Source organism: Equus quagga, chromosome 12 (assembly GCF_021613505.1).
Source record: "Equus quagga isolate Etosha38 chromosome 12, UCLA_HA_Equagga_1.0, whole genome shotgun sequence".
Taxonomy (NCBI): Eukaryota; Metazoa; Chordata; class Mammalia; order Perissodactyla; family Equidae; genus Equus; species Equus quagga.
The window spans coordinates 97075743-97088941 of NC_060278.1; the positions used below are offsets into that span (position 1 = coordinate 97075743).

A 13199-nucleotide genomic window follows, 5' to 3' on the forward strand; every position below is an offset into this window, starting at 1 on the left:
CTTGGCATCTCTATTTATTAGCTATTTGATCTTGGGCAAGGTACTTAACCTCTGTTCCTCAGTTCCTCACCTATAAAATGAGGGCTACCTCATTGGGCTGTTGTGGGGTTAAACCAGTTAATTTACCTGAAGTGCTTAGCACAGGAAACGCTCAGTAAGCATTGGCAGTTATTATTGCATTTATCCTCACTACAACCTGACAGGGTAGGTGTTCGGACTGTGTGCATTCCATGGGTAAGGGAACGGAGGCCCAGAGAGGGTAAATAACTTGTGCAAAGTCACACAGCTGGTAACGTGGAGCCAGAGACTCAGAAGGTGAATTCAGATGAATAAGCTTCCTTATTTCTGGCAAGATCTTGAACGCTCTGTGACCTTGGGAAAGTCATTCCCCGTGTGTGGGGTTTGCAGAAGATATTCAAGGGTCCTTGTGACTCCATGTTTGTATGTCCCTCTGGACATGTCACCTGCCTATAACCTCCTTCTTGGCAGGGTCAGAATCTGTAGAAGGAATAGAATTAACCCGTGCTGTCCCGGCTCTGTCCTGTACCAACTGGGTGACCTTGAACCAGTCACTCTGCTCCTCTGGGTCTCAGTTTCCCCTCTACAATAGAGATGGCAAGAACCAACCTCAGAATTGTTGAGATTCTGTCGGTGGGAGTCCGGCGCACGAGGGTGAGAGAGGGGATCGCACTTCTCCCCTTGGGTCCCCAAGTTACCACAGCCATTTGTTGTACCAGCCACAGGAACTGTAGGTTAAGGGTGCTGCATGGGACGAGCTGAGGGTCCCAATATTCCCCTATTGGGCCTGCCACACTAACCCCACATCCCTACCATTAGCCACCCTCAGCGCACGTTAGGAGACATGTTCAAGTTGACCAAAGTGTCAAGTTTCTTGGCCTGGACTTCAAGTTCTTTTCCCAACCTGCCTCCAACCAGCCTCCCCTGCCTCACATCTCACCACTCCTCCACCCAGTGGTCCAGCCCCTGGGACAACACACCATTCCTGAGGCCACATGCTTCCTGCCTCTCCCTGCTCCCAGCCTTTACAGATGCTCTTCTCTCTGCTTGGAATGCTCTTGCTTGCTTGGTCATCTCATAGTCATTCTTCAAGATCCAGTTGGAGTCACCTCCTCTGGGAAGCCCTCCAGGAACTATAACATCTTTCTTCAGTGTTTCTGGGACCTTGTTCTGTTAATTCTGCTACAACTCTTACCAAATGCATTATTATTGGCTGCTTCTGCTCCTGCAACCCCCCCAAGTTGGGCCTTGTGTTACTGGAAGGCAGGAACTACTTATGATCTGTGTACCCTTGGGCTGGTTACTACTCTCTGAGCAACAGTTTCCTCGCCTGTGAACTGGGGCTGACAGTATCTAACTTAGATGAAATGATACAGGTAAGGCACTCAGGACATAACGACCATCTCTGGATCTGTCACAGCGAACCTTGGCAAATGTGGAGGAAATGAATGAATGCTCCCTGAGAGGGTAAAAATAATAAGGCTAACGAGCATTTATTGAGCACTTTTCAATGTATCAGGAGGGTACTGAGATCAGAGCTTAACATTCATTTTCTCCTTTAAGCCTCTTAACAACCCTTTAAGGGAGGGCGTATCATTAGCCCCATTTTACAGATGAGGAAACTGAGGCCTCAACAGTTGAGGACCTTGATGAAGGATGCCCAGCTAGCAGGAGCTGGAATTCACAGCCCACCAATGTGGAATGAATGAACCCCTTGGTTGGGCGGAGGACAAATAACCCCTGTCTTATGATCAAATGGTTTTAGAGCTCTTAAGAGTCTTTTAGGCCCTTAGAGATGCCGTAGCCCCTGGGGTTCTTAACTTGGGGTCCATGGATGGGGAGAACGATGGGTTCTTGGACCAGACAGATAAGGTCCCCACCACGTCTAGTGACCTCTAACCCCTCCATCTCCTGCCAACCCTCCCACCTCATCCAAGTCTTGGAGCTGCCCAGCTTGTCCTCTGTTGGCACCCCTGCCAGATGTCCTGTTCTAGTGTCACTGGAGGCTCCGGAAGGCTCCACAGTCCCTGGGAATGTCCCCATCCCCCACTCAGGGCAGGAGCAGGATTGACAGCTGAGACCATTTCCTGCTCCTTTGGAGATGCTGGGAAAAGGGGGAAGGCAACCGGTCCAGAGAGAGAGCCTGGACCCGGGAGGCAGACACCTGGGCTTCTGACAATGACAAAGATGGTAACAGCATCAAAGGCTAACATTTATTGAATACCCTCTGTGTGCCAGGCACTGTCCTGATCATTTGACGCCTCTGAACCCTTTTGAACCTCATAATTCCTCCGGGTAGAGTCTGTTATTAGCCTCATTTGACACATGAGGAAACCGAGGCCCAGAGAAATGAGGTAACTTGTCCAAGCCTAGGCAGCTGGGAAGTGCCAGAGGCACCACGGTTCCCTGGCTAGGTGTCCTTGGAGAGGTCACAACCACTTCTAAGGGCGGCTTTCTCCATCTGTTACCTGCAGGGTCCCACCTCATGATTTCTGTGACACTAAGATGGCCTCTGAACAGTGTCCCAGCACACAGTAGGCGTTCAGGAAACGAACAGCCTTTCTTTCCTCTTAACTCTGATGGGGGAAGCCTGGGGGCCACCCTGGCAGAGTCCTCCCTCCAGGGTGCTCCTCCAGGCTAACAGTGAGTAACGCGGCCCTTCTCCACGCGGTAGCGCCGCCATATCCCCCTCTCCAACCCAGAGCCACGCAGTGCCCGGTCTCGCTGCAGTTTTAATGACGTTGGTCATAATTCCCGCAACTCTGGGCGAAAGCTGCACGCCTCCCCACGGAGGGGGGCGTCGGGGAGTCCACTCCCAACAAGTCCCCCCTCCTGTCCGGCCGCCCTGGGAGGGTGGGAGTGTTGGGGAAGGGGGTGAGCAGGGAGAATGCTTTGTCCTCGGGCCCGGGGTGGGGGGCCCTGGGTGGGGTGGGCGGCCGCCCCCGACGGCAGGGCGGGGGGCTAGGAGGCCGGGGCCTCGTCGTCCGCGCGGTGGCCGGCGTAGAGCGCGGCCAGGGGCCGGAAGCGCGGGCCCCAGCTGCTGAGATAGGCGAAGTCCTGCTCGGAGCCCGACGAGCCGCTGTGCAGCGAGCTGAGCGAGGCGGCCGGCGAGTCCGCGCCCTCGAAGGCGTAGGTCTGGAAGGCGTCGTAGGGCGGCACCGACAGGTCCCCGTCCGCCAGCGCCACCTTGCGGCTGATGAAGTCCCTGAACACCGAGAAGTCCGGCTCGGGGCTCGGCGGCCCCTGCGGCAGCGAGTGGCGCTCCGAGGGCAGGCGCGCCGGCGGGGGGCTGCCCGCGCCCCCGCCCGGGCCCCCGCCGCCGCCGCCGCCGCCGCCCGCGTCGCCGCCTTTGAGCTCCCCGAAGTCGTAGAGGCTCCGCAGCGCCGACATGTCGTAGGCCTCGGTGTCCTGCTCGCCGCCGCCCTCGTCGTTGTATTTGATGACATTGTCCCGCATGTCCTCGTCCTCGTCCGAGCTCAGGTGGCTCTTGTGGTGGCGTCTGAGGGTGAGGATCAGCAGCACCAGCACTGCGCAGGAGAAAGAACGGGGCGAGTGAGGGTGGAGCCCTGCCCACGGCGTTCCGGGGACCACCCCCCACCCCCACCCCTACCCCCCCACCCCCACCCCCACCCCCACCCCCCACACAGCGGAGCCGACTGGTGCAAATTTCCTGGATTTCTGTTCAGAAAAACCTTTCTTACAGTCAGAACTGAGCTGGCTATCTGGAGAGGTAGTGAGCTACCCATCTTGGGAGGTGTGCAAATCGAGGCTAGACCACCACAGGGTGATGGGGACACACACAGCAGTGTTGAAATTTCATGGGTGTTGAGGGCTGGACCCAACCTTTGAGCTCTCCCTCCTCAACTCTATGCAGAGATATACGTCCTGAGGTCTGTAGGCATTGAGGGGTGTGAAGGAGGCAGCTGAGGGCTGGGGAAGTGAAAGATGTGCTTGACCTTGACCTCTCTTTCACCCTCACCCTCTGTCCACTCCAGAATTCCTGAGCACCTTCTTCGCCCTTGAGTCTCAGGTCAAATGTCCCCTGCAGGACCCCTTCCCTGAGAGCTGCAGGCCAGGTTCAGGGCCTTCACCCCCCAGCTGCCCTGCTGAGGAGTTCTTCCCTCCCTCACACTGGTTCTCTGAGTCCCATCTTGGACCAGCAGCGTCAGCATCTCCTGGGAACTTGTTAGAAATGTGAATTCTCGGGTCCCATTCTCAGCTGGGGCCCAGCAGTCTGGGTCAGTAAGGCCTCCCGGTGAAGCCCAGACAGCTCAGCTTTGGGAGCCACTGCTCCATCATCGCACCGACCCTGCTGTGTTAACATGTCTGTCTTCCCCCACCCCAAAACGCACACTCTAAACTACTCCCGAGGACCTGGGGAGTGTTCCCCTAGCTTGGTGCCTGGCATGCAGTAAGCACGCGAAGCAGGCTGGTTGAATGAATGATGAATGAAGAGCTGGATGGAGACCTGGGCGATTGAGAGGATGAATGAAGGAAGGAATCGTCCCTTCCTGGCTCTTCACTTGCCTTCCAGCACTCCACATTCTCTTCCTCCTCCCACCTCACTGATCACTCCTTCTTAATCTTCTAAGCCTAAGAGGATCTCCTATCCTCTCCGACTTCTTAATGTCAGATGCCCCGGGATTGAGTCCTTGGTCCTTTATCCACTCTCCCTCTCTTGGTGCCCTCCTTCAGTCTGATGACTTTTAGTTTCATTTAGAGGCTGACAACTCCCGTATTTCGACCTCCAGCTTGGACTTCTCCCCTGAAATCTAGATTGTGTGTGTGATTTCCTGTCAACAGTTTCCCTGGGTTGACCAAGGGCAGCTCAAACTTAACATGCCCAAATTTGAAGAAGTAGTCTTTCCTCCTTCCCCACCCTCGGTCTCCCCCATCGCAGTGATGGCAACCCCAACTTTCTACTCAGGCCTTTTAGTCTTTTGTTCACTAATGAATCCCATTGCCTAGAAGAGTTTAGCACAAGTGGGGACCGACTGGATGGATAAATAAGGAACTGATGAACTAATGAGAGAATCAAATGGATAGGTAGGGGGATGGATGGACAGACATGTGTTGGGTACTATGCCGGGCACTATATTCTTCTTGCTGCTCCAAACAGCTCTGGGCCAGTGGCCAGAGCCAGCTGCTAAGGCCGTGGGGCAGGGTACTGGCTCATGACCTAACAAGGTGGCTCATGACAGGGAAGGCAGTGGGAGCCAGGAACAGGTCCGGGGAGGGAAGGTGTCAGGAGAGAAGTGGGAAAGATGGATGGATGGCTCTCGGAGCTGGAGGCCGGGAGCCGTGGAGGGGGATGCCCGTGAGAGCAGATGGCAGGGAGCGCGGGCGGCGGGCGACAGATGCGCCAGGCCTGATCAGCAATTCCGCCCGTCACCTTTAGAGCACTGATGTGCACTTTCTTCGTTTGTGGGCAATTAGGCAGAAATTTGTTTGCACTGCCTCAGAAAATGAAACCGCTGTAAAGTGCACCCTCTGGAAAAAGGGTTTCTGAGCCATGGGCTGGGGCGGGGAACGGAGGGGAGCCTGGGCCTCCCAGCAAGGAGGAGCCTGCCCAGGGCCTCTGCAGGGACCACAGGCAGGTCCTCAGCGGCGTGGGGGATGGGGGCGGCGGCCATGTCAGTGGTAGGCAGCGAGGGGCAGGAGGCAGCTGACATCTCCCAGGGAACTGTGCAAAGCTGGCATCTGCAGTCTAGGCCTCCCGTGAGCACCTCTAGCTCTGGCTGTTCCGTGAAGTCACCATTTCGCTCCTGGAACTTGACCTCTTCAGTGGGGACGCTTTGGGGGTTGAATTGGCTGCTGGTGGAACTGATAGCAGAGTAGATTTTGCCTCTCGAATTCTCAGAATTTTGCCCCAGCTGCCCCAAGGTGTTGCCCCCAGTTTAGATTGGGCGCAGGCGGGGAAGTTAAAGGAGCAGGGAACACAGACTGAGAAGACGTGATTTCAAGTCGGAAGACTGACTGTGTAACCTTAACCTCTCTGAGCCTCAGTTTCCTCGTCTGAAAAATGGGGGTGATACACCTGGCTGAGTGGTTGCGAGGTTCACAAGAGCCCTTTTTACTAAAAGTCCTGGGAATAAAAAGGGAAATAGACATGAGAGGGTTTTTAAAAATATGCTTGGTTTTTAGAAATTAGGGAGAGTTTGGGCTGTGTAGAGGGTGGGTCCGCACAAACCGAGCCTCCGGTGGGGGTGACACCGTCTGAAGCAGGTGGTGGGCTGCTCCATACTTAGACGTCTCCTAGGAGCTGCAGGTTGGAGCTCCGGGGATCATTCAGGCCAGCCCTTCCTTGTATGGAGAGGGAAACTGAGGCCCCACGGGGGCTACCAGGGAAGGAGCCCCAGGGCCCCAGGATGGAGGCTAACTGGGCAGGGAGGGGTGGCTCTCGGTGGACTCACCAACCAGGATGAGGACGCAGACCAAGAGGGCGATGAGGGCGCCAGGGCTGAGGGAGGCGGCCATGACAAAGGCCGTGGTGTTGCAGGACTGGATGGCTCCCGAGCTGTCGCAGCCACAGATGCGGATGGTGAGCGTGCCTGTGCTGCTCAGCGTGGGCGGCCCGCTGTCCACCACCAGGATGGGCAGGAAGAACACGTCCTGCTCCTGCCGGTTGAAGCCCAGGTGCTGTGTGTGCACGGCGGCCGTGTTGTCTGCTCCGGAAAAAGGCAGTGGCATGTGACCCAGGGTCTGGGGTCAGCCTCCCCTGTTCCAGCCACCTCCCGCTCCCACCTCAGGATTTGCCTCCCTATGCCTCAAGCTTCTGCCTTCCAGCTGACCCATGGGTCTGTCCCCCAGTCTCCCCAAATTCTGTTACCAGCTGTCCCCAAATTCTGCCCCCAGCTGCCCGAAGATCCCGTCCCCAGCCACATAGCCCACACTTCTGTCCTTAGCTGTCCCAAGATTCTATTCCCAGCTGTCTCAAGATTCTCTTTTCAGCTATTCCAAGATTCTGTCCCCAGCTGTGCCAAGGTCCTGTCCCCAGCTATTCCAAGATTTTGTCCCCAGCTGTGCCAAGGTCCTGTCCCCAGCTATTCCAAGATTCTCTCCCCAGGTGGGCCAAGGTCCTATCTCTGGCTACGTCAAATTTTTTCTCTTTTTTTGCTATTTGTCTCAACGGCCTGTTTTTATTCCATATTCTATCTCAGCTGCCCAATGCATCCTGACCCTGGGGTCCTGGTGTTGTCGGGTTGTGGCTTGCTAGGCCCTGATAAGTCCTGGGTCATCAGAGAAGACTGGGAATGCTGGCTGGCACCTCCCTTTGGTGGAGGGAGATTTCTATCAGGAGTCTCTCTAGAAGCTGAGTCTGGAGGGCTGGGGGCATGGCCCTGGGGCCTGATGAGGGGACCCTGGCGCACCAGGGTCCCTCACTCACCTCTTTCCTTTTACACGTATGACCAGAGAGGACAGCGACTAAGTCCTACTCATCACACTGCTTCAGCCTGTTGCTGGGCATGCCAGGCAGGCCTCAAGGGGATGGGTATGTGGTCTTGGAGCCCGGGCTCACATGGTGGGTGGTGTCCACTTGCCCTGCCCTCCTGTGTGGTCAGGCATCCCTGACTCTCGGTCATTCTGATGGCTCCTCTCAGCCGGGCTGCCAATGTGCTGGTACAGAAGCACTCAGAGCCCCCCCTGGCTGCTGCCCCCACCCTTCACAGCCGACTCCACGAAAGAGGCCCTGCCCTCCCGCGGGGGGCCCAGGCCTCCCTCCTGAGTATTTCTCCCTGCCCTCGCAGTCTTCAGGCTGGTCACTCTGACCTCAGACTTGGGCAGCCTGGGTCTCTTCACCAGCTTTGTGGCCCCACTTAACCCAGTCCCTCCCCGCAGCCCCCACCTAGTTCAGTACTCCAGTCCTGGCCTCCCCCTCATGGACACAGTGCAGGAAAAAGAGCCCTTGGAAGGACTGCTTTGTGACCTTGGGCACATCTGTGAATTGCGCTGGAGGCCCAGCTGAACAGCGTTGGTCATGGGTTGAAGCTCATGTGATGGGCACACAGGAGTTTATGAAATTATTCTATCTACTTCTATATACATTTGAAAATTTCCATAAAAACATTTAAAAAATAATGCCACGTCCATCAGTTTCTAGCTTGGGAAACTCAGCTTATCTGGACGTCAGTTTCTCATCTTTAACTGAGGAAAACAGTATCAGGTAGGTGCAAGGATTAAATGGTAAAATCCACGTGTAACTCAGAATAGTTCTCAACACGTAGAAATTCTCAATGAATGCCGGTTGTTACGTTTTTCATGCCCCCTCCCCGCCCGCAGCCCCTGTGCCACACCGTGCACCCGCTCTGTCTAGGCTGCTCTGCCTTTCTTTACGCCCCAGGTTCCCGCTAGCTGGAACACCCTCCCCACCTTCTTGCCTGGGCAAATCCTTCATTCGTCATGCTCCAGCTAAATGTCACCTCCTTTCTGTGGCCTCCTTTCTCTGCTTCCCCGGAAGGAAGGATTTATGGCTCCCCCTCCCTGCTCTGACGACGCAGGTGCCACGCACACTTCTGCTACAGCACTTGTCGCGTTGCCTTAAATTAGCATGTGCCTGTCTCTTCCCTGGCACTGAGCCAGTCTTGAAGAATGATGCTCGCATGAACCACAGCTTTAGGGGTAACTGGTGGTCCTGGGTCAGCTCCTCAAGCTCTGGTTTGAACTCTAGCTCTCCTACCGAAGGGCCTGTGAAAACATCTGCCTTCCCCTGGGGAAGAAAAGAAGCTCGAGAGCAATATGCGGAAAAGAGGGATGAGTGTGGGACTCCTGGGCACTCACTGCATGCTTTTTATGCATCAAGGGCTGTGTGGGTACTTTACATACATAGTAATGTTTAATCCTCATGACCACCAAGAATTGTGAAATTATCCCCATTTTATATATGTGGAAGTTGAGGCTCAGAGAGAAGTGACTTCTCTGAATTTATCCAGTAAATTGGCAGCAGAGCTACCTTTTCTATTCACCCATCAAATCATCTATCCATCCATCCTCTCTCCAACCACCCACCCACCCACCCATCCATCCACCCTCCACCCATCCCCATCCACCCACCCATCTATCCATCCATCCACCCACCCACCCATCCATCCATCCATCCACCCTCCACCCATCCCCATCCATCCACCCATCTATCCATCCATCCATCCATCCATCCATCCATCCATCCATCCATTCTCTACTCATCTACCCACACAGCCAGTAACTACTGTAGTAACTACATTGTAACTACTATGTACTAGGCACTAATCACTGGGGAAAACAATGGAGAGCTAAACCAACCATAGTCATGGATCTGCACTTAGATTCTAACGTGAGAGACAGATGTTAAATAATAAACCCACAATTTAGTCTACAATTACAAACCATAGTGAGTGCTAAGAAGGAAAAGTCTAGGAACAGCACCTACTAGAGGATCTGATCCTGTCAAGGGTCAGGGAGACCTTCTTGGAAGAAGTGATATTATTGCTGAGCCCTGAATGATGAGTTCAAGGAGAGGAAACAGCCCATGCAAAGGCCCTGAGGTTGGAAGAAGCATGATACACTCAAGGAACTGAAAGTGATCCTTTGTGGCTGGAGGGATGAGAGTGATGGCTAGAGTGAGTCAAGATGAGACTGGAGGGGGAGGCAGGTGCTCATCATGGAAAGTCTTAGAGGCCATGGTAAGGAATTGGAGTTATTTTCTTACAAACATTGGGAGGCCATTTATTGGTGAGTTTTAAGCCAAGAAGTGACCTAGTGACATATCAGCCATTCATTCAGTAGCAAATACTAATTGAGCACCCACTTCATGTAAGGACTATCCTAGCCCCTGAGGATACAGCAGTGAACAAGACGGACGTGGTCCCTGCTCTTGCTGAGCCTACACTCCAGGCTAGGGAGCTTGTCATCCAAAATACAAGAGTGATGTGGAAGGCCAGTTAGGAAGCCACTGTGTGTTTTAGCTGTGAGCTAATGGTGGTCATGGAGGCACGGAGAAGTAGACAGATCCGAAAAATTAGTGGCTGGCTCTGGCTCAGCTTCAGATTCCCGAGCAAGAACAGAGGGGAGGAGAGGAGAGGTTCGTTTCTCCGGGCTGCTGTGGTTGGCCACAGAGCCATATGTTCTGAGAGCTCTGGTCCCTGTCACTCCTCCACTCCATACAGGGGAATCCCTGGGCATCATCCCTGAACGCCCTCAGCTGCCCTCCTGGGCAGCGGCTGGCTTCAGCTGGGGAAGCCGCTGACCACCCCAGACCCCCACCCCACCCTTCTAGGCAGGATCTGTGGCCAGCACGGCATCCATCCATCTGGCCTGACATACATCAGTGTCAATCCCTGGCTGCAAAGGCAATATTTATAAATCATGTTTCCAAACTGGCTACAAATTTGTACAAAGAAACAGATGGGTTGGGGTAGCCATTTGTCACCCAGGATATTTATACAATGAAGAGGAGGGGGCTTGGCACACGGTGGGAAGGGGCTGGGGGACTGGAAGAGGGGTCCTCCCGTGGCTGTGCTGACCTTAGCACACCGCTGCCACCCTTGCTCCCGGAGCTCACACCAGGTGGTCACCCTGGATGGAGCTCTGGCAGCCCCCCATCAAAGAGAGGCGGTTGAGACAGAACTCAGCCCGCTTGGGTTGGAAAGACTTGTGAACTGGGCGAGGTCAAGCCGGGGCTGTCTGTGTCGCCTGAGGCCAGCTCAGGATACCATTGAAATAACAAGCAAGCAAAGCAGTACTGCTTGTGAAAATGTTGAAATACTTCCCCAAAGTATATATAGCCATGACTCTGAGCTCCCCAAGTCGTTCCCTGTGCCTTCCCCCTAAGCACACCCCCAACTTTGACAAAATCAGGCCATTAAGGGGTTAAAGCCTGGCCCAGCAGGGGCTCCAGGGTCCTGCTCCAGGTTATTTACGGTCAGTGTCCTTTCTGATTTGAACTTACTGGTTGTTAACTATTTTTAATGTGACTCCTGGACATACAGATGGATCTGGCTTCAGAGGCCACTGAAATCTTTCCCTTTAGATAGAAGGGGTGGAAAGGTCTTAGGGGTGATTCCAGATCTGTTCCAGGGTCAGAAGGAACCAAAATGGTCTGGCCCCCAATGCCTTTCTGACAACATCTCCTGCTAGTCCTGTCACTCATTCACTCCAGCCATGCAAGACTCTTGTTCCTTGAGCAGCCCAGCCTACTCCTGCCTCAGGGCCTTTGCACTTGCTGTTTTGTCCACCTGGATCATTCTTTTTCCAGCTATCCACATGGCTCACTCCCTAACTTCCTTTAGATTCCTACTCACTATTGATTCCTTCAGAGAGGTCTTCCCAGACTACCTTATTTAAAATAGCTCTACTCTTATGCTGTTTTATTTTCCCCTGTTCTGTTAAACAGATTTTATTGAACACCAACTGTCTGCCAGGCACTGCTCTAGGCACCCAGGGTCCACCAATGAACAAAACAAGGTCCAGACTCTTGTGGAGATTGCATTATCCTTCCACTCCAGCCACTTAGCATCCCCAACATATTATTTATTCGTTTAATTTCTGTCTCCCATCTCTAGAATGTAAATTCCAAGAGGGCCGAAATTTTGTCCTGTTTGCCACTGTATTTTTAGAGCCTAGAACAGTGCCTGGCACATAGGCACTGTGTTTCAATAAATGCTCAATAAATAACTGCGGAAGGAAGGAAATCATATGTTCTAGGAACTAACAATATACCTTGTTTGCACTCATCTCCCTGGGGCCACCTAGCCACCCGAGGTGGTAGGTGTTGTCAGCCCCATTTTACAGATGATGAAACAGAGGCTTAAAGAGGTGCAGATCTAGCCAGGGTTGCGTAGAAAGCCATCAACTGAGCCTGGCTGGGAGCCAGGTCCCTCACTCCCAGTCCAGTGACCACTGCCCTGCCCCAGTCTATTCCTCAAAGGTTCAAAGTTCCACTTCCTGGGCACCTTGCGGGGGGATGTCTCACAGTGGGAGCAGCTCAGGCTGGGCGAGGCGGTTTGCTTTCAAGGCAAGAGCTAAGACAGGAAGCACACCGGCTCTGAGACAGGTGTGGATCTGAATCCCAGCCCACTCCTGACTCTCTAGGACTCTGGGTGGGTCCTTTATCCTCTTAGAGACTTAGTTTCGTCGCCTGCAATGTGGGGGAGGGGTGAGAAAACCATGTCCCAGGGTGGCCGTGAGGATGAGAGGAGAAACGTGAGAGGGGAAAAGCACCTCTTAGACTGAAGGCTGGGAGTGTGTACATGTGGCTCACTTCAGTCTTCGCTTAGGCCAGGGGCTCTTTCCACGCTGGGCTCTGGCCCACCCACTCCTCGTGGATGTCTGTGTCTGTCCATCTACATTCTCTTGGGATGCCCCCTCTCCACTCCACAACCCACGCCTGCTTGTTCTTCAGGGTTTGGCTAGGCGGCTGGGGAACAGCTCCAGCCTGGCCCGGACTTGCTGTGTGATCTTGGACACAACACTGGCCCTCTGGGTGCCTCAGTCTCTCCATCTATAATATGGGAAGGAGGTGGGAAGGCTAGATCGCTCCCTCCATGCATCCTAGGACTTGCTGGTTCAGAGGTAACTCACCTTGGATGTCGAGCAGAGAGAAATGGGGGTTGCTGGGAGCTTCAGGCACCAGGCGGAAATAGAAGCGGTGCCCACCCTGGGGCTCGTCTCTGTCCACCACGCTGATGGTCTGGATGAGCTGAGGGTGAGGAGGGGGCAGGGAGCTGACGTGAGGCTGAGTCCACTCTGGGCCTGGTTAGTGGGTGGCCTGGCCAGTCCTGGTAGCAACCCGCAGTCCCCAGCCCCTCATGGGTACCTGGCCTGGCTTGGCATCCTCACACACAGCTGCCTCGTAGGGTGTGGCCAGCTCTGGGGGATTGTCGTTCACATCCAGGATTCGGATCCTTAGGGAGGCCCGGGATAGCTGGGCATGATTGTCTATAACAAGAGCACAGGAGCAGGGGGAGAGGCATCAAGTGTGAGATCTAGACAACCCCGTTTGCTGTTAGGACAGGATTAGACAGTGGGGTCACACTGAGAGATCTGTAGGTTGATCAAGCTGGTACTAGGACCAGGACTGAGGCATAAGTCCATAAGGATCTGGAATAAGAAGGTAATCCACCATAGCCATTGCAGCCATCATCGCTGTCACCATTACCTCCATTAGATCATCACCGTAACCATCTCCATCACTGTCACTGTCACCA

The 13199-nt window shown here is 54.2% G+C and overlaps 1 protein-coding gene across 1 annotated transcript in view; it reads right to left on the minus strand.

The window, feature by feature from the left end:
- Positions 1 to 2979: 2979 nt before the first annotated feature.
- CDH22 (cadherin 22) overlaps positions 2980 to 13199 on the minus strand; it is a 68373-nt gene continuing 58153 nt past the window's right edge. The window contains exons 8-11 of the mRNA XM_046679963.1: positions 12809 to 12930; positions 12574 to 12691; positions 6432 to 6683; positions 2980 to 3545 (exon numbers count right to left, since the gene is read on the minus strand). Coding sequence (XP_046535919.1) covers positions 2980 to 3545; positions 6432 to 6683; positions 12574 to 12691; positions 12809 to 12930 — 1058 coding nt within the window. The remainder of the gene's footprint in view (positions 3546 to 6431; positions 6684 to 12573; positions 12692 to 12808; positions 12931 to 13199) is intronic.